This window comes from Ovis canadensis, chromosome 25, assembly GCF_042477335.2.
Source record: "Ovis canadensis isolate MfBH-ARS-UI-01 breed Bighorn chromosome 25, ARS-UI_OviCan_v2, whole genome shotgun sequence".
In the NCBI taxonomy this organism is placed as follows: Eukaryota; Metazoa; Chordata; class Mammalia; order Artiodactyla; family Bovidae; genus Ovis; species Ovis canadensis.
This window is the reverse complement of record NC_091269.1, coordinates 49,021,851-49,047,471: the sequence shown is the minus strand read 5'-3', so window position 1 is coordinate 49,047,471 and position 25,621 is coordinate 49,021,851. Positions and strand designations below refer to the sequence as shown.

General features: G+C 42.0%; 1 protein-coding gene across 7 annotated transcripts in view; it reads right to left on the bottom strand.

The window, feature by feature from the left end:
* The window catches only part of LRMDA (leucine rich melanocyte differentiation associated), a 1,405,312-nt gene that overhangs the window by 1,072,330 nt on the left and 307,361 nt on the right, over positions 1 to 25,621 (bottom strand). For 3 of the 7 annotated variants that reach the window (XR_011253044.1, XR_011253045.1, XM_069572199.1), the window contains exon 1: positions 13,210 to 13,327. The exons of 2 other annotated variants lie outside the window; for them this stretch is intronic. Coding sequence is in view for 2 of the 5 variants with exons in the window: in XM_069572199.1 (XP_069428300.1) it covers positions 13,210 to 13,262 (53 nt within the window). In the remaining 3 variants the exon portion in view is untranslated. Of the gene's footprint in view, positions 1 to 13,209; positions 13,330 to 25,621 lie in introns of those variants that run through there. 2 more of the 7 variants (XR_011253046.1, XM_069572201.1) reach the window with 1 other exon arrangement.

The following is a 25,621-nucleotide window of genomic DNA, read 5'->3' as shown; positions in this document are numbered from 1 at the left end:
CTGCTCCAATATTCGTCCTGGGAGATCCCATGGACAGTGGAGGCTGGCAGGCTACAGTCCAGGAGTCCCAAAGAGGCAGACACAAGTAAGCAAGTGACCGTGCTTGCATGCATGAAAGATCCTTTACCAGAAATCTATAGGGAGGACTAGAGAGGACTCCATAGAGAGTCCAAAAAAGGGAATGCCTCTTGCTGCCTAGAGAGTAACTTTCTGGTATTGACAGCACTAATATTCAGACTCTGGGCTTCCTATTCTCACTCAACAAATATATACTGAGAAACTACTGTGGGCCAAGCACTATTTTAAGAACTGGATACAGTGATGACCAAGACAAAGCTCTACCCTCATGAAGCTTACATAAGCCAACAAATTTGCAAGAAAAAATTTAAATTACATACGTTCCCCTTGACATATATATAGTAGGTGTTCAATAAATGGTTGTTGAATGAATAAAGAAATAAACATCCTTGCTAGCCCACCACTCTGTACTTTCATTTCAAAGGCAGCTGTTGTCCTTGAAGTTACCAGAGTAGACAGTTTCGAAGTTTCAATACACAACCGGGTACGTCTGCTCTGTTTCACTTAAAAATATGAATCCAATAGGCTTAATCCAAAATCTCTAGCTCTGAATTGGGTTACCATGTGTTGTATTTGATTTGTATTTCCATCAGTATCAACCTAAGCATCCTCATATAGACACCAGCAATGTACATGATTTATAGCAAGTCAGTCAAGGCAAAGCCTATAGCTTCCCTTCACATTCTGACGTTATCAGATTACTTCAGAAGCTGGCAGCAGCTACCATAAGTAACAAGCTGTCAGTGTAAATAAATCACTCTCTCAGAAATAACTGCTAAAAAGTATAGATTAGTATGAGCAGAGGTGGGCTTGGACATTTTTTCTTCCACTTTCCCCTTCCCAACAAGTCTCCCATATATTTAATTTTATATTTAAAAAAATGAATTCATTTTCTTTCTTTAAAAACAAAAAAAGGTTCCAGCTTAAGATCTGTGTAAGAACCTCAAGTCTCAAAAGGAAAGTTTTCAGCTCTGGTGTATAAATCATAAGGCAATCAATCTGCAATCACCCAGAGAAGCCCAAGGTATAGGGAACAGCTAGCAAGTTCTGTGAAGAGCAACCCATGCCAAGCCAATTTAATTTCCTTCTATGATGGAGTGACATGCTGAGGAGATAAGAGAGAAGCAATAGATAGCAATTCACCTGGACTACAGCAGGACTCTGCCTGCTCCCAATAGGTTGCATTTACAATGAGCTGGAAAGAACTCACCTTAGTAGTGCTCAAAGGGCCACAGCAGCTCACCCAGAATGGGATGTCCAATGTCCATACTACACGGGGTGGGGTGGGACAAGTCGCGGCCAGCCTAAAGGGCTGAGTGGTGGGGCCATGATCACTGAGCATCTGTTAATAGTCAATGCTGGGAGGAACAGCACGTAGTTGTCTTTGTAGACATCAAATAGGGAGGCATAAACAGAACTCAAAGAGTTCACAAGACAGTTTCTAGAAAGGTCCTACAAGATCAATCTTACTTTGAGTAAGAAAGAGACAGTGCTCTATGGAACAACTTGAGTTCTTATCACCTCAAATAAGAAAATGTCTAGGTCATTAAGTTCAGCCACTGGGGACTTTCCTGTGGTCCAGTGGTTAAGACACCATGCTTCCACTGCAGGGGGGCACAACTTTGATCTCTGCAGGGAGAACAAGGACCCCACATGCTCTGTGGCGCAGCCAAAAGTAAATTCAGTGACTGTGCCAAGAAGCTGGCACCATGGTGGCTTTCAGGTAGAATATGAAAGGAAATTTTTAGAGATGCATTACGGGAAAGTTAGGATGGCACTGCGAGGCGTTAAAAGCAGACAGATGCACAAGCCTGGGGGTTCATCCCATCACTTTATTTGTCATAGGTCAATCTACAGTGTCTTGTCCTTGTTCAATCATGACATGTCACCAGAGACCGCAGAGGGCCCACAGAAGTTAACACTCCCCGTGCACAAGAACCCCCCACCCACCTCACTTTTAATGACCTGGCTTCTCTGCCTGCCCCTCCCACTCCAGCAAAAACACAACACTTTAGGTCCCTGTGACTACATTTAAACTGTTTGAGCAACTCCTAGTATCCATACCAGGAGCTCTCATTACAGCACCTCCACCACTGGATAAAACTCCTGAGAGGATCAGTTCAGTTCAGTTGCTCAGTCGTGTCCAACTCTTTACAACCCCATGAATCGCAGCACGCCAGGCCTCCCTGCCCATCACCAACTCCCAGAGTTCACTCAGATTCACGTCCATCGAGTCAGTGATGCCACCCAGCCATCTCATCCTCTGTCATCCCCTTCTCCTCCTGCCCCCACTGAAGGATAAACCTGGGGACCTGATAAACCTGGGCAAGTCTGTCTCATTTGGAGAGCATACCCTCCTTTGACAGAGAAACAACAAATGAACCTTCCTTCTGACTTCAACAGACACATGGGCTGACCTGGCTTTCATGAGTTGACTAATGAAATTTAAACATATTCACTCATTCATTAACTCATTTTAAAATGATTTACTCACCTACTATCTATGTGCCTGAGTCTTTGCTAACTGTGCTCCCTTTACTGGGGCTTACTGTTTAGCAAGAAAGACAAGTACATGAGTTGTTAAAATATAATCAATGTTATAGGGCTTTCCAGGTGGCTCAGTGGTAAAGAAACTGCCTGTCAATGCAGGAGATATGGGTTTGATCCCTGGGTCAGGAAGATCCCCTGGAGAAGGAAATGGCAATCCACCCCAGTATTCTTGCCTGGGAAATCCCAAGGACAGACAAGCCTGGTAGGCTATGGGGTCGCAAAAGAGTCAGACACAACTTAGCAACTGAACAACAACAATCAATGTTATGATGGAGGAATAAAGAAGCTAAAGGGAACAAATAGCAGAAGGACCAGACCTAATGGGAGAAGCCAGAAACGCCTTCCCAGAGGAAAGGACATTTTAGCTTAGACCTCGAGGGTGATCAAGAGGAGTTACCTAGAGAAAGCAACAGATACAGAGGCCCAGAGGTGAGAAGGTAGGAGGGACTTAGACACACAGAGAGGGGCTCAGCATGGTTGATGTCCAGGGATGGAGAAACTGGTGAGACTACCACCACCCTGGCCTTACAAATACATAGACCTACTTCTCCACCTACCCCAAATATACACTTCACCCCCAGCAGCCACTATCTCATCATCCGTTTCTCCACACAGGCTTAAAGCATCCTAGTCCTAGAAACAAAGCCACTCATTTGCAGACTGTATCACCTGACACTCTTTTTCTAAGGCTCTGATAGAGTCTCGGGGTTTGTACCACAACACCCACTCCCCGGGGCTCCCTCTCTTCTAAGCTACTACAGCACCTGCACCCTGACCTGTTCCTTAACTTAGCCTTTTTCATAAATTGGTGTTTACCCTTCATTCAGATTTCAGATTCATCTTCTCTGCCCTTTTTGAGGACACGGACCCTGTTTTCAAGTTTCCACTTTCTCTCTATCAGCATCCTAAACACACACACACACACACACACACACACACACACTACTGATCCAAGTACAAAAAGAACTAGGCACATAATATATGTTCAAAGATATTTGAGAATTTTTTACACAACAGCGGTAATTTCTTATGAAAGACTGTATATACTACCTACTACTTTTCAGAATGATGGATCTCTTCAATGGCAGCAAGAGAAGTTGTACATTTAGGGGGAAGACTGTGTGCTTTGGTGTCGTGAAAAATAGCACAGGCTTTGGAGTCAGACCATCATCTCCCTCCAAGTTTCACTCATTGTTGGATGTGTTCCTCTGGCCAGTCATTTCATCTCTCTAAACCTCAGTTTCCTCATCTGTGAAATTGGGATCATAACATCCTCAAAAGGTTATTATGAAAATTTAATGAAATAATGCATGTTATTGTCTGGCTTATTGCACACATTCAAAAAAATATGTTCCCTTTCTCTTTTCTCTCTTATGAAGGGAAAAAGAAATCAAAGATGGCCTTACTGCAAATTTGAGTCTAATGTTTTCCCCAAAAACAGATAACCCCAAGAAACAAACCCATCTATGAAGCAGAATGAAATGTAAGACACAGCTTCTAATAGATATTTGCATTTTTAGTGGAGACAGGTATACAACAATAAAATTAAATTAGAAGAGCTTTACACCATCATTAGAAATGTCCTGTTTCAATTCCACAAAATAAAAACAGAAGAGAAATTAACCGAGAGAAACAGAAACACCCACAGATTATCGTCGTCTCTCGTTATGTAAAACAACTCGCTAAAATAACATTTGAAGTTGTTTTTTTTTTCTTGCATTGTCACGTTAAAGACTGCATGCTGTTAAAATACACAATTGTAACATAAACATGGTGTGGACATATAATATACATTTTAAAAGGGAAAATAAAAGCAAGCTATAACCATATGCGTGTCTTACTGCAAATAAAGCCTGTGACCTTTCCAAATGAAGGCAAGAATGTATCTCCTCCTGAATCTCCAATATGAGACTCTAACACTCCTATTTCTCCCAGTAGATATTTGGCTTTCAACTTTAAGGCTGGTGAGGAAGCACCTTCATATTTCCTATTTGTCTTTCGTGGTCAGCTGAGCTCAGCTACCCAAACACACTCGCAGGCGCTCAGAGGACAGATTTGTCGTGCTGACCTTTCCTATCTCCTCTGGCTTTTTATCTGATGGAGATTCCATCCCACAAAAACATGACCACGGAGTCAGCACAGGGAGAAACCGGGTAAAGGAAGACAAAGATACATAGAAGCAAGTAGAACCTGAACGCAGGGGAGATTTCACAGAATCATTCAAGGGATGAAAGCTAGTGGAGAGCTGGTGCAGCAGGCAATACCCAGTGCCAGATTAACCAGGGGCCTTTACCAGAACGCCAAAGATTGAAGCAGTCTGTAAGGTGGTACTTGGTGCCACACGCTGGCCTCTGTGTGGACTAGAACCCTGGGTGATCCAACCCTGAGAAAGCCAGCAGAACAAACATATCCTCCGTGTCTGAAAGTAACTACAGCTCTGAATGGAGAATGACTATAAGTGGATTAGGTGCCTATCACTCGCTCCCCAGCTTGTGGGTTGCAGGGGGTGAGGGGGGGCAGTTACTGATGTTGACTCAAAAACCCTAGAACACAACCAGCAAGATGCCTCCTGTTCCACTGCAGGCTTATCATACAGGGCTGCACAAGCATTCATTCTGTGAAACCCTGCGGTTTTGCAAAGCAGGGCTAAGGAGCTACACTGGTCATATTTAAATCACTCCAGAAACCTCTGTATCAGGAGGTATCACTGTGTTTTCCCTCCATGTGAGATGAGAGCTTCCCTCCCAGTAGGGGCCTTGGGTCATGAGAAATGAGTGTTGTTGTTTTTTTTCCCCCTTTGCCAGTAAAAAATCTTCAGACCCGGTGTAAGAACTGCTCAGGCATAACAAGTTACAGCCCAGCGGGCACACCGATTAGCTGGGTTCCATAACCATAAAGTCAACAATCATCTCCCTCCATGCCCTTTCTGCAGGTGGGTGATCAAGGAACACTAAGGGAGTCAGCAACAGTTCAGCCAAAATTAGGTTGAAAAGCGCTATGCGTAAACATGGATGCTCCAGCTCGTCCTTAACTATACTCCTGGGACCCCAGATCTTCGGAACAATCCATTACCCCCACTCACCAACCCCCCTGCAACTCTTTTCCTTCTCCGTATGTATTTTCCCATTGTAACTGCATTCATGCTTACCCTAAGTGCCTCCCTACTCACGAGGCCCCTTCTCCTTTCACCTGCGCTTACTGCCCATGGGTCACCCTTTGTACCAAAGCGAGGATGACTAACTCTCCCTCCTCGGTATCTAAACTTAAAGGTGATGCTTGCAGTAATGTTGACTGATTGCACTAAACTTCTTACACTTTCTTTACAGTCCACCTGGAGATGTTAGTCACACATTGGAAAAGCAATTCCCCAGAGCATAGGGCCACCAGGCAGGAAAAACATACACACTTTTTTTTCAACTTATGAAGGGAGGTATAGTCAACCGAGGACCACTGATTCAACATTTCTATTCCAAGAGTCCAGAAATATCCTCTAAGTTTCACTAAAATAAAAAGAGTTTTAGGGACCTCCTTGGTGGTCCCGTGGTTAAGAATCCGCCTGCCAGTGCAGGGGACGTGGGTTTGATACCTTTCTCCAGGGAGACTCCACATGCTGCAGGGCAACTAAGTCCATATGCCGCGACTACTGAAGCCCGTGCACCCTGGAGCCCGTGCCTGGCAACAAGGGGGGCCACGGCAATGAGAAGCTGGTGTGCTGCAACAAAGAGCAGCCCCACTCAACGCAACTAGAGAAAGCCCGGGGGCAGCAACAGAGACCCAGCACACTCAAAAATAGAAATAAATTCATTTTTTAACTATAAAAAAAGAGCTTTAATAATCAAGTAAAAACCCTCCCACCCAGTCAAACAAGAAGGGTAGGTGAAGTCCTTGGAAATAGCTACTAAGATTATCATCCTATTTCTTTTTCTAGTTGTGGCCGATTCTTTGCGACCCCATGGACTGTAGCCCACCAGGCTCCTTGGTCCATGGAATTCTCCAGGCAAGAATACTAGAGTGGGTTGCCATTTCCTTCTCCAGGGGATCTTCCCAATCCAGGGATTGAACCCAGGTCTCCTGAATTGTAGGCAGACGCTTTACCATCTGAGCTACCAGGGAAGCCCAAGATCAAGTTAGAAAACCAAAAAGATGGTTTATCTCTTAGATTCTAACAGGAAGGGCTGAATTCAAACTCACCCTTAGGAAAAGCCATCACCTCCTCTGAAAGCAGCAGGTATGAGGCCTAATGGCCTGTCATAATGAAGGGCCAGTCTCTGATGAGGAAACCAATGCCACTGGGTGACACAGAGGGATTCATACAACCCCTTCTCAAAAATGGTGGAGAAAGTTTGATGATTCTTAAAATCATAAATTATAAGTCAATTACTGAAGATAGTGAGTGATTTATCCTCATGCCCATTCACTCCCATGGTGCGAGACCGTTTTATGGAAACCCTTGCAATGGAGGGGACAAAGACAAGGAGGGGACAAAGACAAGGAGGGGCCCCCCCGGCCCTTCCTGCTGTCTTATCCTTTCTCTGCAAACCGATCACTCCTGTAAGTTCCATTTCTGTCTAGGAGTGCCCGGCTCAGGAAATAAGCAGCAAATCACAGGAACTAAAAAGAGCAAACATACAAGTGACACTGGCCTTTAGGAGAAATACACCTGGCTTCTTCCAGTTCCCAAAATCCAGGTGAAAATGGAAAAACGCTATTAAATATTTAGGACACTGAGCCACATGGCTCTGCACATCTCTACATGCAGTAACACCTGCAAACAAAACCAACTTTTTTAGTACTCATCCAACGTGATTTATGAAGAAAGCTTGTTGTGTTTTTTTTTAAGTTCATCAAATATGCTGTATGCTGTGTCCCTAAATTTCTGTAGCACATGGGTAGCTTTTTCAATCTTTTTTTTTTTTTCAAAGAAAACTGCTTATTCTGTATTTGAGAATATAAAAGTCAAACAATCTATTTTGACATGGCCTTGGGTTCTGCTTGGAAATGGGCCTCTACAGTCAAGCAAAACACACTCAGGAGCAAATTCCAGCTGAGTCACAGGGTTGAGAGTGCCTCATACTCATCCATCCTGTGGTTCCGTTCCCTAAAACCAGCAGTACAAAAGGGGTGACAGTCCCCTACTCCACAACTACTCCAGACAGACTTCCCAGTGGCTAGGGACAATACTAAGAACCTCTTAACCCCCAGACAGAGATTCTTAGGTGAGAGGAACATAATCCCCAACTTAGAGACGGGGCAACTGAGGTCCAAAGTGAATAAGGTTATAAAACCTGGCAAGACAAAGGTCTCCTGGGGGCGGTGGAGGGATGAGTGGGGGCGGGGGGGGGGGGTGGGCGGATGGTGAATTTCAACAACAATCCAGACCACTCACCTCCAAATGCCATGCTCTCTCCACTGCACCATACTAGTGTTTAAGGCAAAGAAACTATCAATATTTCTCAGGCTGCAGAGCTGCAGATATAAATCTCTCCTCCCATGCCTTAGATAAATTTTAAAACTAAGAGAGTAAATGGCAATGCAAATACTACTATTAGCTATTTATTATGTTGCAAAGCTTGAAAACAGTCAGGAAAATGGAAAAGTTACTTTTTCCCCTACACAAATTTGTTAATGGGTGGCATAATGGGGAGCCCTGTTTGCTGGCACTCTGTGAAACGTCTACAAATTGCTTCTGCAAAGCATTATAGGTTGTCAGACTAATGTAGTTGAAGATAATTTGGCCTTTCAGTGAATTGAACCTCACAGCACGATTATACTCCACAACCAAGTAGAGTGTCACAATTATTCTTTCATGCTGAATTACCATATAATGTCATGAGCCTACCTGTCATAAGTCCTGTAGCCTAGTTTGAATTTTTTCCCTAAATCCATGGTTCATGGCAAAAAAAAAAAAATAATAATATTTTTTGCTTCTAATGGAAATCTGATTGTTTTTATCAACAATAAATTTCGTAGCAAATCAAAGGATATGCTTGGACAAACAATCCGATACTCAAGGTTAAAAAACACACAAATAATAAATTGCTGGTGTGTCATGTTCAATTTTTACTATGGCATTACACTGCAATAACCATAACAGGATCTAAATTGTTGTCAGAACATTAAACAAACCCCCATACTTCACAAAGGCATCCTGTCTGAGTAATTCATACAACGGAAACGACTATCAAATTTTCCACTGTCCCACCGCTACACCATACATCAGTGCAATTTTATGTATTTGGACAATTCGTTGAATAAATTACTTCCATCCTGCCTGCTCTTGCCACTTCTGTTAAGAGTCATATCAGTTTTAATTGTCTTTCTGTCTATACGGAGCCATTGTTTTTCTGGCCTTTTCCTGTGCTGTTTCCTGAGCACCAAAATAAACTACAAACACCCACCAGAACAAGGCACAAGGGACATACGAGCGCCAGAGAGGGGTGTCCGCCACAACGCGTGTTTGGGAGCACGACACTTCGGGGCATTTGGATGGGGACATGGTGTCTTTTCAACATCACAGCTCTAACTGAATGCTAGAGGTACCCCGAAACCCCATGCTCTACTATTTTCATTTGGTTATTTATCTTCTTGGTGCCTTGCCACATTCAACCTGACTCTGGAAATAGGCTCAACCAGGTTCAATGTCTCAATTCCATTTATAGTCAGAATCCAGCTCGCCAGCCAGTTCATGGTTAACACTACAAGCTGCTGTCTGATTTGTGACTCCCAAGCAAGTGACAAGCCCACCTTTCCAGGATGGCTATCTACCTTTCATCACGTCGAAAGTACAGCTGCAGAACAAGGAACACTATAATGGGAGCAAATAAACTCTGTGTCTACGAGGTGGAGTTAACGACTTTCTATCCTATGTGCTTCTCCACACCTTCAATAGGAAACTGAATTGACACTGACCGAGGGAAAGCAGATCAATTGGATGCGACTCTGTTTCCTAAGTAAGATCTTCTCGGGTTTGCCTGTGGTTGGCAACAGTGTATTTCTATGGCCAAAGTCAACCTCCTAGGTTAGATAATTTAATGGAAAGAAGCATGAGTGAAAGCCCCTAGGAACTCCAAGCTAACTTGGGTACCACTGTAAAAATTATTCCATCACCCATAGTAACAATGGCTAATAAATAACCACACACTGAAAGCTCACCATACTGGATATTTGAAATCTGATGCTGCCAAAGGAACCACTTTATACTGAGCTACTTTTGCCATTTCCAAGAGGGACTGTCTCTAAAACAGATCCACTGTATACTCAACACTGCCCTCCAATACAAAGTGGGGTTTGTGGTTCCAGTTGGCTTGATTTGGCTTCTTGGGGTGATATAAGAGAAGGGGACCCCATTCAGAGAGGTTAGCCCTGGCCTTGGTCACCCATGTTAATTCAGTAGCCTTGCTGGGTAGTAGAAAGTAACTTTATTTATAACCCCAAAAGCAATAATAAACACAGAACTATGATTTACTCTGAACCTTCCTATTATTAAAACACTTTGTCTTATAGTTTTATTGATTTACAATCTGTCCTACTTACTTTTTTAGCATCTGAAAACAATCAAGGCACAAAGCGGCAAAATGTTTGGACATTAATTGTTAGGAGGCAGCATTTTATTCTAGGCAAGGGGTTTGAGGCCTCGACAGCGATGCATTCTGGTCTTGGGATGATTTATGGTCTTGTAGCAATAACGATGCACCAGGGCCATTAACATATTGGCAGGTCCTAGGATGGATTAGTGGCATTGATTATTTCATGGGCCACTGATACCCATTTGTTACCGGGAGCTCAAAGATGGCCTCTCCCTAACTGAAATCTTTTTATGAGCAGACAGCATTTTAAGTATTAGGAACCTGGGATTTGGGCCATTTTTTATCATCTTGCTGTCGCCTCACCTTAGCATGCAACCAAAAAAAAAAAAAAAGGTGACAAAAAATTAAAGTTCATTCTTCACTACCAGCCTTAATTCCTCAACTCATCATAACCATGTCTTCTTTAAAAATTAATGATTGCCAGCATTTAGCCACTGGTTGTTGCTATGAAGATCTATGCAAAAAGCAAGGATCCCTATAGAGTCTGTGATATATGGAATACTCTTTATTACTACAATAAAACTTACTGACATTTCAATACTTCTGCAAATAGCATTATAGTATCAATCTTCTGAATTAGGTTGAAAATTAAGTTGTAAATTAAAAGAAAGTGTACTTTGGAATACAACATGCTATGTCACCTAGAAAAGGACCTTTGTGCATATCTGAGCTAGGGAACAGAGATGAGCTCAGTGCTGCTCAAATTCTAAAGACTGATCCAGAAACCCTACTGCTCCATCACTAGGGACGTTTTCTTTCGTTGTAAAAAGTCAAGGGATGTGACAACAGCCTTTTATGAATACAATGAAACACCAAATGTTAATGTATTTTTCTCTTTTGCCATATTCTTACCATAAATTCCAAATAGGGCACATGCAGAGTAATAAATTCCTCCTAAAATACACAGAAATTACACATACGCTATGCTTCTAATACGTATATACACATATAAAGACTGTTTCCTTCTCTGTGTCACCAAATACAAAATTATTCCCGTCTCTACCCACTCTCAGCCTGGTCTTCAAAGATGCTCAGAGCACCTGAGTCCCAATACATAATATTGTAATACCCTGCCTAGTTGGTTGCTTCTATCAAAAGCTTTCTTCTGGACACTTGAAAACTGAAATCTAGGACATAAGCACATTATGATGGGAAAACACACACCTGGTTTCAGATATTAGCTTAGTGAGATGAGAAAAGCAAAGGTGACCCAGCCGGGGTGCAGGACTGAAGAAGGATATGTTGACCTGAGGAGTTGATGGGAGCTTTAGAGATATAATTACAGAATCAAATATGAACCTAAATTTCTGGAGGATTCAGTCTGAGACACATATTTGACTTATTTCTGTGTGTACATTTGTAGAAATGATCAGAAATAAAGAGACATTCTGTGTAAATGAATAAATGCCCTCTATGATATTAAAAAAAAAAAAAAGATGCTCAGAGCAGAGAGTTATCCATGGCATTAGATGAAATTCCCAAATCTTGGATGGCTTTGAAACTATTAAGTTTGAAGACTAATGTCACACATGCTGTAAATTACAAACAGCCTCATATCAGAGCCCACACGAAGTGATTATGCAAAAGACTATGGACTTTCAAACACGTACTTGTTGAAAAGTCAAACACCTTAAATCTCTTCAGCCTATCTTCCACAGCATTCTCTATGCCCACAATATGAGACAGCACAGTTAAAACAGGCCCACAATTTGAAACATCTTGATGAAAATCCAAACTATTTCCTGCCCACAGTGACTGCCCCCACCCCACCATGGTTGCTCATGCTCCTTGGACCATTTCTCTAGACTGGAAGGTCTTTCAGGTGGGCGTCTATTTCTCTTCGATTACACTGTCTTCATCTTCGGAGGTCTTCACACAATGAGCCAGGGTGAGTAAAGAGGTTTCTATCTAAGGAACCAACTCTACCCCCCTGGTCCCCTGGAAGGCTGTAATGAGAAGGATTCAGAGGCACAGCTTTGGCTCAACAGGAAAAGATGCCATAATTAATTAGCCACATGGACTGACAGCACAGGATTGAGAGAGATGGTCCAAATGCTGATAACTAATGACTCTGAACTCAGAAGTCAACACACTATCCTTAACTAACCTGAGGACCATTCAATTAAGCTGAATACAGACTCCTACTTTGAGAGGATTTTCAATAATAGAATGGGCATAAGAAAACAAACTCATCTTCTCCAAGGGAGTTTTAACCATAGATCAAAGGTCGTTTCAGAACCAACAAGCATCATAAGACCTAATCCAAGTCTTTCATTTCACAGATGGAAAAACCAAGACATGCTGTTAAGCGATTCACATAAGGTCTCATTACTACTGGGGAAGAAACTAAACTCTAGGTTTCCTGCACTCTCATCCTCTCCACTAAACCAAATGCTTCTTTTTTGTGCCATCTTATTCACTGCTTATTTTTCGTTCCTTCCCCATGTGTATAATTTTCATATTTTACTAAGGTTTCATGTACTATTGCAGACTTCTCAAATTTTGGATTATATGATGAGACATAAACTCAATAATCTATATTACTGCAAATTTTAAGAAAACGATCTTGGAGTGTGATGTATGGTAATTGAGGGTTAAGTGGAAAACAACATGAAGAATTTGCCACTCTCCTTGTTAAATTTTGAATCTTATTTTAAGTAGAGAAGAAAGATATTGTACATGTATATTTGAGATGTGCAGAGGAATTCTGAGCTTCAGCCTAATTTAAGAGGCCTTTACATAAACCCCCCCAACATTAAAATATACAGAGAAAGGAACCCCTTAAGAACCCTCAAATGATCTCCACCATATCCAGCTTACAAATTAATTGGGAAAATGGACCTTCCATTTCCCTGGGAAAGTCAAGTTCTCAAACACTCTTTACAGCACTCTGTGATAGAACCCATGTGCTACCCATTCAGACTGAGTAGATCATGGCCTTCCCAGGACAGCAAGGAGATGGAACCAGACCAGAGGGTATCATCACCTTCATTACCTCATCCAGTGATCTGAAAATGCTGTGTGAGAGCCTACTTTCTCCTTCAACATGCAGAAACAGATTCCCAGAAAGGTTCAGACTCCCTGCCTCCAGGGAGAATAATACATGACCTCCTGTAAGAGAACTAGTTTCTCTTCCACTTAAAAAGTTAAAAATTAAATCTCTTTTGGAGATATACTCCACAACTTGGAAACAATTCTGGGTCACCACTACAAAACCTGAGAAGTTAGCGGAATTCTCTTGCAGATCTAACTTAATTTGAACACACCTAAATGTCAACCTTTTCCTTTTTTTTCACTTCCTGGTTAAAACACAAAGGCATCAGTTACCTTCTCAGGTAAAACCAACCCTATATACTGGTGGTTCAAACGGTAAAGAATCTGCCTGCAATGCAGGAGACCTGGGTTCTATCCCTGGGGCGGGAAGATCTCCTGGAGAAGGAAATGGTAACCCACTCCAGTATCCTTGTTTGGAGAATTCCATGGACAGAGGATCTAGGTGGGCTACCGCCCACGGGGTCGCAAAGAGTCAGACACAACTGAGTAACTAACTTTTACTTTCACATACATCAGAAGAATATCCTTCTAGCTGCTCTTATTTAGGTAAATAAGGCTAACCCCATAAAGCTCTTCAGATATATCATTTCATAAATTATTGTTATCTCTACAGTTCCTCTGGACTTTAGCCAAATTTCCTACATCCTTCTTAAACCCAATAGACCAGATGGCATTACAGGGCTGGGTGTTAATTGAAGAATAGCTTAACTGTTTGGACATGTTATGCGTCTATTACCCAATTGTCAATCTTGTAATATTTGCTGTATGACTACATCTTTGGGGAAACGAATGCCAAATGAAAATTTACCCTCATCTATTTCTCTTTTTATTCTCTTTGGGCTCTTTCTGATGATTTGTTAGCCTGCTTCACTTTATTCCACAAGCTCAAGTCAGTCACATAAGCAAAATTAACAACCAAGACCCAGGATAGGAGCAAATGTTTACTGATGGAGATATCTGTCCTCTTTGAAATATTTATCCTTTTTGTCAGCAACCACCTATCATAAACACGACTGTTAATCCGGCTGCAGTAATAAAGAACACACAATGATGGGACTGATTCTCAACAATACTGATCAGTCTCATATTTCTAAATTTTACTTCTAACTCTTGGTATGAAAGTGAAAGTGAAGTCGCTCAGTCGTGTCCGACTCTTCGTGACCCCGTGGACTGTAGCCTACCAGGCTCCTCCATCCATGGGATTCTCCAGGCAAGAATACTGGAGTGGGCTGCCATCTCCTTTTCCAGGAAATACCCATGCTATTTTTACTGTAAAATCTCATTTGGTCATCTAAGACAGAAGTTTTGGATATGAGTGAAGTGGAATTTTGTCCTGTTTTTGATGGAGAACCAAAAAGGTTCATGAGAGGTGCTTAATCAATTACATGCAGATTAAACAAGTAACGGTGGGATTTCTCTAGTGGTCCATGGTTAAGACTCTGAGCTTCCACTGCAGGGGGTGCAAGTTCAATCTCTGGTCTAGGAACCAGAATCCTACATGCCACAGCCAATGTTAATAATAGCGCACTGCAAGACTGATCTGGTTTTCACCCTCCGTGTACATGCCATGTGTCATATTATGCCACACAAGACCTCATAAGGACTATGGGACATGGACTGAAGTGACAGTGGGCCAGTTCTGAATCTAAGCCTTACATGTATCTCCTCTGTGAGCCTCTGACACCTGAAATCAGAAAATCTGTTGGTTCCAGACAAAACAGACACAAGGAGGCGAGCAGATGGACCAGGGCATAGACGTGTACCATGAAGTAGGGCTTCCACAGTGCATCTGAAGTCTTGAGAGGTAGCAATAACTACTCATCACCGAATGCCACCAGGTGTTAAATGATTTGCTGAGAGAAGCATTGTTGCTGTGACGGCTCACATCCAATAAATGGTGCAACTGAGATTACAGGGTCATGCTTGACCACCCTGAGCAAAACTGACCATGTATACAGGAAAAGTTTTTTAATTACAATGTATTCTTTCAAGTTCATTTAACACATCCTCTAAGAATCTCTCCCTACTAGCTGAGGACTACATTTTGAAACAATAAAATATTTTGAAAAATCTACAACTTAATTTCTTATCCAATAAGTAGGATGAAACTTGACCTCACCTATCTCAAGTACTGACCTTTACTCAGGGGTCAGAGCACACATGGGCAGGAACTCAACAATAAGGAGTGACACTTCCATCATCCTCCATCAGAGGAACTGTTAGCAAGTGCCCAGTTCCTACCAACACTCTTCCCTGTGCTGGTCCTTAGGATGAATATGTTCTCTGCTTGGAAGGGCAGGAAGGCAACATCTCATTTTCTGCAGGAAGACAGAACAGAGATCTAAGTTGCCCAGTTGGGTTAGCATGATGAGATACCTCCACTCATCACCCCGCTTGCCTCCTGACCCACTGGCGCCCCACAAATGGGACACAAATGCAGACCACCCCCACAAGAGCCCAACTGCAGCAGGGAATTCTCTTCCAAAAGCACCTTGATGTGCCACCAAGGTGGCCTCTGCAGCATGCGATAAGAGCCACTGCCATCAAGGCAAGTTTCCACTTAACGCGCTCAGGCCTTCTGCGGCAGGATCCCACGATTCCCCCAGAAGCTTGATTTATCATCCTGGCGCCCTGCTTTTATAGGGCTTGATTCTGCGAATGGAACTGATGGAGACCTCAACCGCGAGTCACTGAGTCCTCGGGTGTAATTGCAGATTTACAATGCCTACTGAGCCATTCTGTCACACTCCTGTCTTCTCAACGCGCCCCTGGAGGGGACTCCCTAAGGCTTCAGATGAGATCTATTAGCTGCTTCTCTATCCTCCCCCCATTAAAAAAAAAAAAAAAATTTATTCTCCTCGTCTGAGCCCACTTTCCCTACCCAATAGCTGTCGATCCAAGAAGCCCTGTAAGGACCAAATGACTGATGGTGGGGACAAGGCAGTCATGTGTGGGAAAGCTCGCCTGTGGGGTGGCTGATGAGGTATCGTGGGAGGAGGAAGAGGGGATGAGAAAGGGGAGAAATAAGAGTGTCCTCTCAGTCACGTTGGTGAGATTTTCCACAGCTAATCACACACAAGATGGATTCACTGCTCACTGTGCTCTGCTTACTCATTTTTCATATCGTACTTTTCACTGATCCATCAGCCCGTCCCACCAAGGTCAAATGAAGGGAATGAGAGCATGCATGCCACATGGAAATTTATTATAAGTGGAGTCACGCACCTTTTACATGGAGCCGATGAGCTCCTGAAATCACCATTTATGAAGATGGACCTGAGCAGACAGCAGGGGAGGGGGATTCAGTCCCAAATGACACCATGGAGCACCCATGCTCTCCCTTCCTGTGCATGGAAAACAGATGGAGGCCACCCACTAGCTTAAACCTAGGCACGTGCAAGACTTTTAACCTGTATCAGAGTTGAAGTTCCACCTCTGTCCTATTTTACAGAGTTGAAGAAGGTCTTTAGGACAACATTTGAACAGATCTTAAATGAAGTGCACTGGACAAAGAACTGTTTCAAGCATCCTCTAGGATGCTTTAGGTTGCAAGTAACAGAATACGAAACAAACAAACAAAAAAATAGTTTAAACAATAAGGGTTTATTATATAACACCAAAAGAAGTACAAAGTAAGATGCTTTCTAAGGTCAAGTCATCAGTTCATGCTATCGCCATGGACCCAGGTGCTTCCCATCTTTCTGCTCTACCACCCTCAACACAAAACCTCCCCTCATGGATTCCACAATTCCAGGCATCACAGGTAGACACAACCACAATTAGTAAGGCTCTCTCTTTACTGTTGACCATAATAAGATCATATGCTCATGCCCAGACCAATCCCAGAAAAGGAGAAAAGAGTTGCTAGGACCAATTATGGTTCACGCTGAGACAGGAGGAAGTGCTTTCCATGATAGATCAGGAAGTTTGTTCAATGACAGGAAGGGATAACTACATGAACAGGGCTCTGAGAACAAGTACAAGGGATGACTAAGGTGGTCACCGGGGAGGTCACCAATTTGTCTGCCCCAGAACAGATTCCATTGCTACCACAAGATTTTGTACTCAGTATTCCCTCTAGTTTTCCCACTGTCTTCATGTCTTCCCTCCTAACATATCTAACAAGTCTCTGTTCAGATGTTAAGTTATGCAAGAGACTTTCTCTGACCACTTCATCTAATCATTCTCTACTCTCCAGTTTTTTACATAACATCGTAGGTGTATATACATGTATTTATTTACCATCTACCTTTCCCCTCTAAGGGCTTCCCTTGTGGCTCTGCTGGTAAAGAATTCATCTGCAATGAGGGAGACCTGGGTTCAATCCCTGGGTTGGGAAGATCCCCTGGAGAAGGGAAAGGCTACCCACTCCAGTGGGTAGCCTTAAATTGAAGAAAGTAGGGAAAACCACTAGACCATTCATATGTGACCTAAATCAAATCCCTTATGATTATACAGCGGAAGCGGGAAATAGATTTAAGGGACTAGATCTGATACACAGAGTGCCTGATGGACTATGGATGGAGGTTCTTGACACTGTACAGGAGACAGGGAGCAAGACCATCCCCAAGAAAAAGAAATGCAAAAAAGCAAATGGCTATCTGAGTAGGCCTTACAAATAGCTATGAAAAGAAGAGAAGTGAAAATCAAAGAAGAAAGGGAAAGATACACCCATTTGAATGCAGAGTTCCAAAGAAGAGCAAGGAGAGATAAGAAAGCCTTCCTCAGCGATCAATGCAAAGAAGTAGAGGAAAACAACAGAATGGGAAAAACTAGAGATCTCTTCAAGAAAATTAGAGATACAAGGGAATATTTCATGCGAAGATGGGCTCCATAAAGGACAGAAATGGTATGGACCTAACAGAAGCAGAAGATATTAAGAAGAGGTGGCAAGAATACACAGAAGAACTGTACAAAAAAGATCTTCATGACCCAGATAATCACTGTGGTATGATCACTCATCTAGAGCCAGACATCCTGGAATGTGAAGTCAAATGGGCCTTAGGAAGCATCACTATGAACAAAGCTAATGGAGATTATGGAATTCCAACTGAGCTATTTTAGATCCTAAAAGATGATGCTGTCAAAAGTGCTGCACTCAATATGCCAGCAAATTTGGAAAACTCAGCAGTGGCCACAGGACTGGAAAAGGTCAGTTTTCATTCCAATCCCAAAGAAAGGCAATGCCAAAGAATGCTCAAACTATCCCATAATTGCACTCATCTCACACACTAGCAAAGTAATGCTTAAAATTCTCCAAGCCAGGCTTCAGCAATACATGAACTGTGAACATCCAGATGTTCAAGCTGGTTTTAAAAAAGGCAGAGGAACCAGAGATCACATTGCCAACATCTGCTGGATCATCAAAAAAAGCAAGAGAGTTCCAGAAAAACATCTACTTCTGCCTTATTGACTATGCCAAAGCCTTTGACTGTGTGGATCACAATAAACTATGGAAAATTCTGAAAGAGATGGGAATACCAGACCACCTGACCTGCCTCTTGAGAAATCTGTATGCAGGGCAGGAAGCAATAGTTAGAACTGGACATGGAACAACAGACTGGTTCCAAATAGGAAAAGGAGTACATCAAGGCTGTATATTGTCACCCTGCTTCTTTAACTTATATGCAGAGTACATCATGAGAAACGCTGGGCTGGAAGAAGCACAAGCTGGAATCAAGATTGCTGGCAGAAATATCAATAACCTCAGATACGCAGATAACGCCACCCTTATGGCAGAAAGTGATGAAGAACTAAAGAGCCTCTTGATGAAAGTGAAAGAGGAGAGTGAAAAAGTTGGCTTAAAGCTCAACATTCAGAAAACAAAGATCATGGCATCTGGTCCCATCACTTCATGGCAAAGAGATGGGGAAACAGTGGCAGACTTTACTTTGGGGGGCTCCAAAATCACTGCAGATGGTAACTGCAGCCATGAAATTAAAAGACACTTACTCTTTGGAAGGAAAGTTATAACCAACCTAGACAGCATATTAAAAACCAGAGACATTACTTTGCCAACAAAGGTCCATCTAGTCAAAGCTATGGTTTTTCCAGTAGTCATGTATGGATGTGAGAGTTGGACTGTGAAGAAAGCTGAGCACCAAAGAATTGATGTTTTTGAACTGTGGTGTTGGAGAAGACTCTTGAGAGTCCCTTGGACTGCAAGGAGATCCAACCAATCCATTCTAAAGGAGATCAGTCCTGGGTGTTCATTGGAAGGACTGATGCTGAAGCTGAAACTCCAATACTCTGGCCACCTGATGTGAAGAGCTGACTCATTTGAAAAGACCCTGATGCTGGGAAAGATCGAGGGCAGGAGGAGAAGGGGACAACAGAGGATGAGATGGTTGGATGGCATCACTGATGCACTGGACATGAGTTTGGGTAAACCCCGGGAGTTGGTGATGGACAGGGAGGCCTGGCGTGCTGCAGTCCATGGGGTCGCAAAGAGTCAGACACAACTGAGCGACTGGACTGAACTGAAGCCACTCAAGTATTCTGGCCTGGAGAATTCCAGGCCAGACTGTAAAGTCCATGGGGTAACAAAGAGTTGGACATGACTGAGCAGCTTTCACTGCTTTAGAACTGTGATATCTCAATGCCAGAAGAAACATCTCCAAATGTTAAGCCATTGAGTAATGAGGGAACCATTGCTGGGGACACACAAGAGGTTTGGAGGGTGAGGATCTCCGTGGTACCTACTAGAATCAGAGTAACTCCACTGTAAAGGTTTTGCATCAGCTTTTTTTTTTTTTTAAAAGCAAGTTCTACTGCAGACAGTTGAACTAGTCTAACTCCATTCCTCTCATAGAAAAGGATATTAAGGCTTAGATATGTCAAGTGACTAGCATCCTTCACAATTCTCCGTCCCATGGTGTTTTTCATATCCCTTTACTGGCAGCCGCACCATCAGGCTCAGTTCTATCAGTGAGCTCAGACCCATAGGAGAAGGATAAGGAGGCTTTATCTTGTTCAGCTGAGCTTTATTCAACTTTTTAGGGTATAACAGAGTGATGTGTTTGTGCTCACTAGCAGACAGGTGCATATCTACTGCCATTCACTTTCCCCAAATGCCTAGTCATGTAGAAAATATCAGAAATTGCCCACTGGAGAATGTTCTTCTACGAACTTCTTTGTACTGCTGAATTGAGGAATAGGTCTATAATGGTACATGTTCTACTGGTCCATTACTGGGAAGGTCAAAACAATTCTAGAACTTGACTTTTTCAGTTTTTAAAAAGAGTGTTGAGTGAGTCAAGACCTTGGAGTTCTTAGAGCTCTCTCTAGTTTGGGTTCAAGGAAAACACAATGGAAAAGAGTAACATGAGTTTGTCACATTGAAATTAGGAAATCATGCTATTAGGAAATCATGTGGGGTTTGGATCATCAGGTCAGGCTTCATGAAAGAAGTGAAATTTGAGCTCCCCCTTGAAGACAGGGGCCTTCCCTTGTGGCTCAGCTGGTAAAGAATTTGCCTGCAATGTGGGAGACCTGGGTTCGATCCCTAGGTAGAGAAGATCCCCTGGGGAAGGGAAAGGCTACCCACTCCAGTGTTCTGGCCTGGAAAATTCCATAGACTGTATAGTCTATGGGGTCGCAAAAAGTCGGAGACAACTGAGTGATTTTCACTTTCACTTTGAAGACAGGATTTAAATAAGCAGAGGAAAAATGGGGAGAGCATCCCATGAGGGGGATGGTGTGAGAAAAAAGATGGGGGCAGGGAAACAGAAGAGCAAGGGGACTTTTGTCACTGGCATGGTAGAAGAGAGAAGTAAGACTAATAATACTAATGACACTGAAGTACTGCAGTAACTTAATGAACAATTTATACTCTCCAAGGGTCTAGGAAAAAGTCACTCTCATAGGGCAGACACTGGTATTCTGAAATCACTTAAATCAAGTATTCAGAAACCAGGAACAGATGGATAGATGCACGGATGGATGAATGGAAGGGAGGAAGAAAAGGCAACTTAAATTTAATTTTAAAAATAATAATCAAATTGTCATTGGGATTGACATATATACACTACTGATGCTATGTATAAAATAGATAAATAATGAGAACCTACTTTACAGCACAGGGGACTCTACTCAGTGCTCTGTGGTGACCTAAATGGGAAGAAAATCCAAAAAGCAGGGGAGATATATATATATACACACACACATATATATACACACACATATAGCTGATTCACTTTGCTGTACAGCAGAAACTAACACACTGTAAAGCAATGATACTCCAATAAAATTTTAAAATAATAATAATAATAAAATTGTCATCAATTGAAAATTAGATCAAAGTTCATCACAGCTATGTTTATATGGGGGGTTGGGGGTGGGGAAGTAACCTACGCTGCCAACAATAAGGGACTCGCAAAGGAAACCTGAACAAATGACCCGTGCTTCCAATAACCACCATGTTTCAGAAGAATTATTAAGACATGAGAATATGCTAAAAAACATATTGATACTTGCAAAAAATAATCATGACATGATCCTAGTTTTCAATTATGTAATGTGCATTTTTTTTTCTAAAAATACTGAAAGGTATACAACAAAATAATAGCAATGGTTAATTTCTGGGTGGTGAAATCACAGATAATTCTTTTCTTCAGAATTTTTTTTTCAGACTTTCTACAGTCAACATGTATTGTATGTAGAACTGGGTGGGGGGGATTGAAATAAATTTGAGAGGTATAAAACAAAACTGAGTGAACCTTCTTTAGTTTATTGCTAATCCAACTTCAAGGTTCAAAAGTCGGGATATTTAGAAGGATGCATCAGAAATATCCAAATGAACTCCAAAGGCACACAGAGGGGAAGGTATCATGTCTCCGGCCCACCTGGCAGAATTCTTGGCAGAAATCTCACCCCATCCTCCTCTATCAGAATCTCTGAGGAGATAGGGCTCAGGCTCCTCTATCCTGCTTCTAGGAAGCACAGGTGTAGTGATTCTTAGGACATGTGCTGAAAACCACGGAAGCTACAAAACTCACAATAATGGCAAAAAGAAACCAATTCCCCTCAGTCTGCCTTCACCAATCAGGGATCCACATGAAAAAGGAGTTACCATCCTTCTTTTCCAAAAATTTCCAAGAGTTATCTCAGAGGTTCCAGGTTCTTTCTTTAAATCACAAAAAGAATCAGGACCTGCTATAACCTGCTACCCTAAGCTGTATCTCTGGGCCACACGCGAGCCACCTTCAGTAAACTTATCTCCAAGCGGTTAGTCAGCTCTGAGCTCCTATTATTCCAAAACGATGCTGGATGCGCACCTCCTGGTGCTGCGGCTTCCAGGCGACCACAGCCTTTAGTCTGCACAAGCAATGAACACGAGGACAAGTCTACTTTTGAATAGTGGAAAGACAGACAATCCATGCCATGCTCAAAAATGTGTCTCATGGACCTCTGTGCAATGGACAACCTACTAATTTCATCTTTTGAAAATGCTTATTCATCATTTCTACCAAGTCAACAGCCTTCTCCCAAAACCTTGCTTTAATTGTGAAGGCAGCTAATGCTGAACTCTGGAGTCCTTCAAGGGCCAGAGGTTCTCAAACTCTGTTGGCACTTCATACATTTTAGTCTTTGTGCAACTGGAGGAGAGAGATAGATGGGACTTCGGAAGTATGTCACAAGAAAGAGATCTGCCTCAAAACTACGTGTGTAGACATGTAAATTTGCATATTTAAGGGGGAAAACTGCAATATACAGCCAAAAAACGCAAAGACTATTTGTCTTCCCAGGCCATTTCTTTAAAAGGCGATGGAGAGAGGAAGAAAGGGAGGTAAAGAGGGAGGGGGAGAAAGATAAAAACTTTTTCATGGAAAGTGGATAAAGGAACTATCAGACCCAACAACACTGATTCTGAAATACAGTTTCCTTCAGTGTATCTCAAAATGAAAAAGAGATTTCCTGTAAAGCCCCAGGTTCCTTGAATGTACCAGAAATATAGTGGCTTATTTTGTAACTACCACACTTAAGGCTGGATTGCCTTAACTTTGGAATAAGTCACCTTTTCACTTTCCCAACAATTTGCACGTATCTGTGGGTAGGTTTCTCTTTTGGAATTTTCATTTCACAAATTCTTATCCAAGATTCCTAAATCAACTGGTCTCAGAAAATCATTTTCTTTATTCACACAAGGAAACAAAATCCTAAATATATATTTGAGTACAGTATTCAATTACAGTAAATAGATTTACCTTCTATTGCTTCATATAATCACTGATGGCATTATATTTTTAAAAGCCTCAAATAGCTTTTTTCTCACGGACACATATTTTTTGAAATGATGATTTGTAAATAGTAAATCTACTGTAACATATGCAACACTATACATTTTTTTCTTAGGGGGGGAAGATAACATTTTTTTCTCTCCCAATTTTTTTCTTGGTTTTTTTCTTTTTAACTTGATTTTACTGTGATAGAAACACTTCACATGAAATGCACCTTCTTAATAAATTCTTTTTTACCTAATATAACACATTTGGGGGTTGGGTTGGAGCATATTTTCTACTTTAAAATGTGACAAGCATTAAATATTGAGTCCCTCATTAATATATACAGACAGGATAAAGGTAGAAAGCCACCAAGTTTTTCCTGCACAAAGGAGGCATACATTATCATCACTACTACAAGCCTTCATGAAACAACAATAGATCTCCTTCTAGAAACATCAGTCTCAAAAGGAGCAGGTAAATATTATTATTTACTACACTAAGGCAACAATAACTGATTAAGGTAAATTTAGTGGAAACATTAAAATGATGGCAGGAGAAGAAAATTTATTCTGCAGGAACACTGTGTGAACTTATTGGAAATAATCAGTCACTCGGTTTGAATTAAATGAGTGAGTGAATACAGTTGTGGGGAGGACAGGGGACGGTGGACTTGGGAGGGACAGGAATACAGAGAGGTTCAAAGAGAAAAACTGGCATACATTAGCTGGAATCTACCAGGTCCCTCTGCCGAGGCTGGTAGGAAAATCTGCAAAATGCAAACAATCCTTGGGTGTTCAGGTAGCAGTAAGTAAATTGCTGTGGGAGCTGAGGGCGGCCATCCTTCAGCAAGCAATTCCTCTCTGTCTTTCATTCTGTTTGTCTGTGTTAAATTCCCCCTCTGCCCTCATCCATTCTCACATCCAGTTGCTCGCTTTGTCCATCCATCAATCCCCTCACTTTGTCAGTGCTGACTTCATCCCGGCGCTCGCCTTCGCCATCGTGGTGCAGCCATCCTGAGGCCGCGGGAGAGTCCCCGCCCGCTGCCTCCTCCCCGCTCTGCGTTCTGCTGACGGAGAGCCCCGGCGGCTTGTCGTTTTCTATTGCCCAGGCCAGCAAAAACACTAATACTCAACCTGATTCCTATCGTCCTGCTCTTCACCTTTTCTATTGCGGGGAAATGGAAGTGAGAAAGACACCAGGAGAGAGAAACGGTGGGGAGGAAAGAAACGGAGTATTGGGGAGGGGTTGGGTAGTGGAGAGAGATGTTTGCTGAATTTTCTAGAACAATTTGCACACCAGTCAGGTGGAGGCTCAATCCAGCTTCCTGTACTGCACATCAATAGAAATCACAGGGAGAAAATGTAGCACTAATTAAGGGTTGATAAGCTGTAGTCAAGTGCAGTTTAGGGTAAAAAAAAAAAAAAAAAACAGCAGACAGCCCAGGTCTGTGCAGCCACCACTCAGTACAGCGCTTTTATCACTAGCTTAGGATGGAAATTCTGCAGTGCTCTGTTTTTTATTTTTTTTTTAAACGGTTTTACCTTCACAATCAAACAGACAGGCTGGGAGAAAAATATTAGATGATCATTTTTATTCAAAAGATCATTTGCAAAACATTTTGGGGGGAGCTTAGTAAAGAGGAAAATAGTTACCTAGCAACAAAACTATTTTAAAAAATATTCTTCAGCCTATTGCCTGATTGTGTGCTCCTAATTCAAAGGTGTATGAATTCAGAGCACCTGCGAAATTAATAAAATATTTCTTCCTTGAATTCTTAATTCTTCATTTTCCCTCCTTAACAAACTTCGCAATCAGCTGTAATTGGGATGATAGATTTAAATTAAAAAAAACACATTTCTTTAAATTTTACTTGGAGTGGGAAACACAATTTCACTTGAAATACAAGCAATAAAAAAACTATGCATACAACTGTGTTTAAAAATTACTTTATAGTAAAGGACCTCAGTGGGGTAGGTTTTTCTATATAGGGCTCTAAACAAACAGTGAACTCTAACTGGTGGTAGTCATAACTAGCGTTTGGGAGGTCTTGCTACCTACACGGCATTTTCATCTACGATGTTTAACCCTCGCAACAATTCATTCTCCAGGGACTAGTGCCTGCTTTTTCAG